Genomic DNA, 1,971 nt, shown 5'->3' with positions numbered 1-1,971 from the left:
CACACATCACACAGCATCCTTTCACCCAGCACATCCCGAATAGCTCAGATTCCTAACTCCATGACATCTGACAGAGAACTTCCCTCCCAGTTATAGGTATTTGTGTCCCTTTTTCCTGATGCTGCAGTGAGCCCCATTTCTCAGTCTCTGGGCCACTCACCATTGTTTCTCTCCAGGCCCAAGACCTCATTCATTGTTAATGGCTACTGGGGCTGTTGTGGAGAGGTCAGTCCTTCCCAGCCTCTGGTGTCCTAGGGAAGCCAGGACAATGGTGACCACATGGACCTCAGTCCCTCAGTTCTGGGACCCTGGGTTGAGGGGCTGGAAATGTGGCAGCTCTCCCAGGGCCAAGGCTCCCACAGCAGCCAGGTTCTCCCCAGGCATTCTGGGCCCACTGGGGCTGGAATCCCCTCCTTGGGCGGAGGACTGTGGCCTAGAGGCTGAGTCCCCCTCCGCTGCCTCCCTCATGGCCCAGGATGAAAAAGAGAGGATGGTGAGTCCCCTCTTAAGCAGGACCGAGTCCGCAGGTAAAAGATCTACATTCTGCTCCAAAGACGAGGATTCCAGAATGCTTAGCTTCCAGTGGTGCAGGTCTTGCATCTGGGGTACATCTTGGAGTCTCACCACCCACCACTCATCAGGCTCCAGCAGCAGTTTCCAACACTGGCCTGGGGTCCTCCAGGCCCTTCTTGGCTTCATCTTCTGGAGGTAGATGACATCACAGCAGCCCACCAGGGAGAGGACCTGCAGGTCCAGTAACCAGGCCTTAGTCTCAGCAGGGTCCGTGTTTTGGGTGGTGCCCAGCTCCAGTACCATGGGCTCCCCCAGGGGCAGGTCCACTTTGAAAAACCCCCGCCATGGAGGAAGGGGGCTTGGCCAGTGGGAGCAGGTAGGGAGTCCCTCAAGTCTCCAGGGAAGGCCCTGGGTCCAGTCAGCATCTTCAGCACCCAGGACCAAAGGTACCGCATCCTGAGGCTGCAGCTCGGTGGGCACAGTGTGATTGTGCAAGCCCACATCTTCTGACTCCACAGGGCCTGATGCCAGGATGCCTGACCCCCAGCCCACAGCCCCGCCCTGTGCAGGCTGCCCTTGGCCCTGCCCCCAGCTTGGCCCCATCCCCGGGGATGACCCCTGCTCAGACCACACCTCGGAATCGTCCATCAGCTCAGAGTCCCAGTCTTCATCTTCCCAGTCTTCTGACTCCAGCATCCGTTTAAAGTCCAGAAAGGCAACCTTGAAACAAGCGAAGCAGAGCCTTATCTGGCTGCCATGTTGAAGCTGGTACAACCAGGACACATAGAGGTAGGACAGGCCCTCCGCCACATACCGCTTGCTGACTGGAGGGCACATGGCCAAGCGGCCTGCCTCCTGAGAGAGAGACAGCAGGAGCAGGGGTGGCTGTGATCTTAGGGGGTCTGGCCCACAGGTGGGGGCACAGTAAGGTGCAAGGGGCAGGGAGGAGGGGCAAGAGAACAGGGAGGAGAAAGACAAGGATCACCAGGAGAAGAATTTGGGGTGGCGGTGGATGAACTGGGTCAGAATAGAGGTTGGAAGGGAAGAAACTCTGGAATTAACTTCAGCTGATGCAAGCGTTCTGTCCTCTGGGAGCTGCAAAGAAAAGCAGTGAGGTTAGGGCCCCCCCCCTAACCTCAGGGGAGGTTAGGGCAGGCAGGTGGGAGCAGGTGCCCTGCAGGGAGGAGCAGGGCACAGGGGCCCTTGGGCTGACACCCAGCCCTTTTACCCGGTCTCTGCTCAGTTTAGCTGACCTGGGGCCTGTGGAACACACAGCCTCCTCTCACCGCGCTCCACATCCCCCCATCTCAGGAATCCTGTTGCCCCAGCAGCCTCACCTGGGGGAAACTAAGGGAACCTGACAGAACCTGACTTACCCTGAGACAACCTGAGAGAATCTGAAGGAACTTATCAGAATCCAACCAAATGGTTAACCTGACTTAACCAGATGGAGCGTAA

At 57.8% G+C, this 1,971-nt stretch overlaps 1 protein-coding gene across 1 annotated transcript; it reads right to left on the bottom strand.

Moving 5' to 3' along the window:
• Positions 1 to 294: 294 nt before the first annotated feature.
• On the bottom strand, positions 295 to 1,350 carry LOC128065672 (testis-expressed protein 19.2-like). The gene has a single exon (XM_052658911.1). The coding sequence runs from the start codon at positions 1,348 to 1,350 to the stop codon at positions 295 to 297; it is 1,056 nt and encodes a 351-aa protein (XP_052514871.1).
• Positions 1,351 to 1,971: the final 621 nt, after the last annotated feature.

This window comes from Budorcas taxicolor, chromosome 19, assembly GCF_023091745.1.
Source record: "Budorcas taxicolor isolate Tak-1 chromosome 19, Takin1.1, whole genome shotgun sequence".
NCBI classification, from domain to species: domain Eukaryota; kingdom Metazoa; phylum Chordata; class Mammalia; order Artiodactyla; family Bovidae; genus Budorcas; species Budorcas taxicolor.
This window is presented reverse-complemented; position numbering and strand designations above follow the sequence as displayed.

Coding starts and splice junctions, on each gene's coding strand:
- LOC128065672 (XM_052658911.1), bottom strand. CDS start 1,350: ATGTGCCCTCCAGTCAGCAAGCGGTATGTGGCGGAGGGCCTGTCCTAC.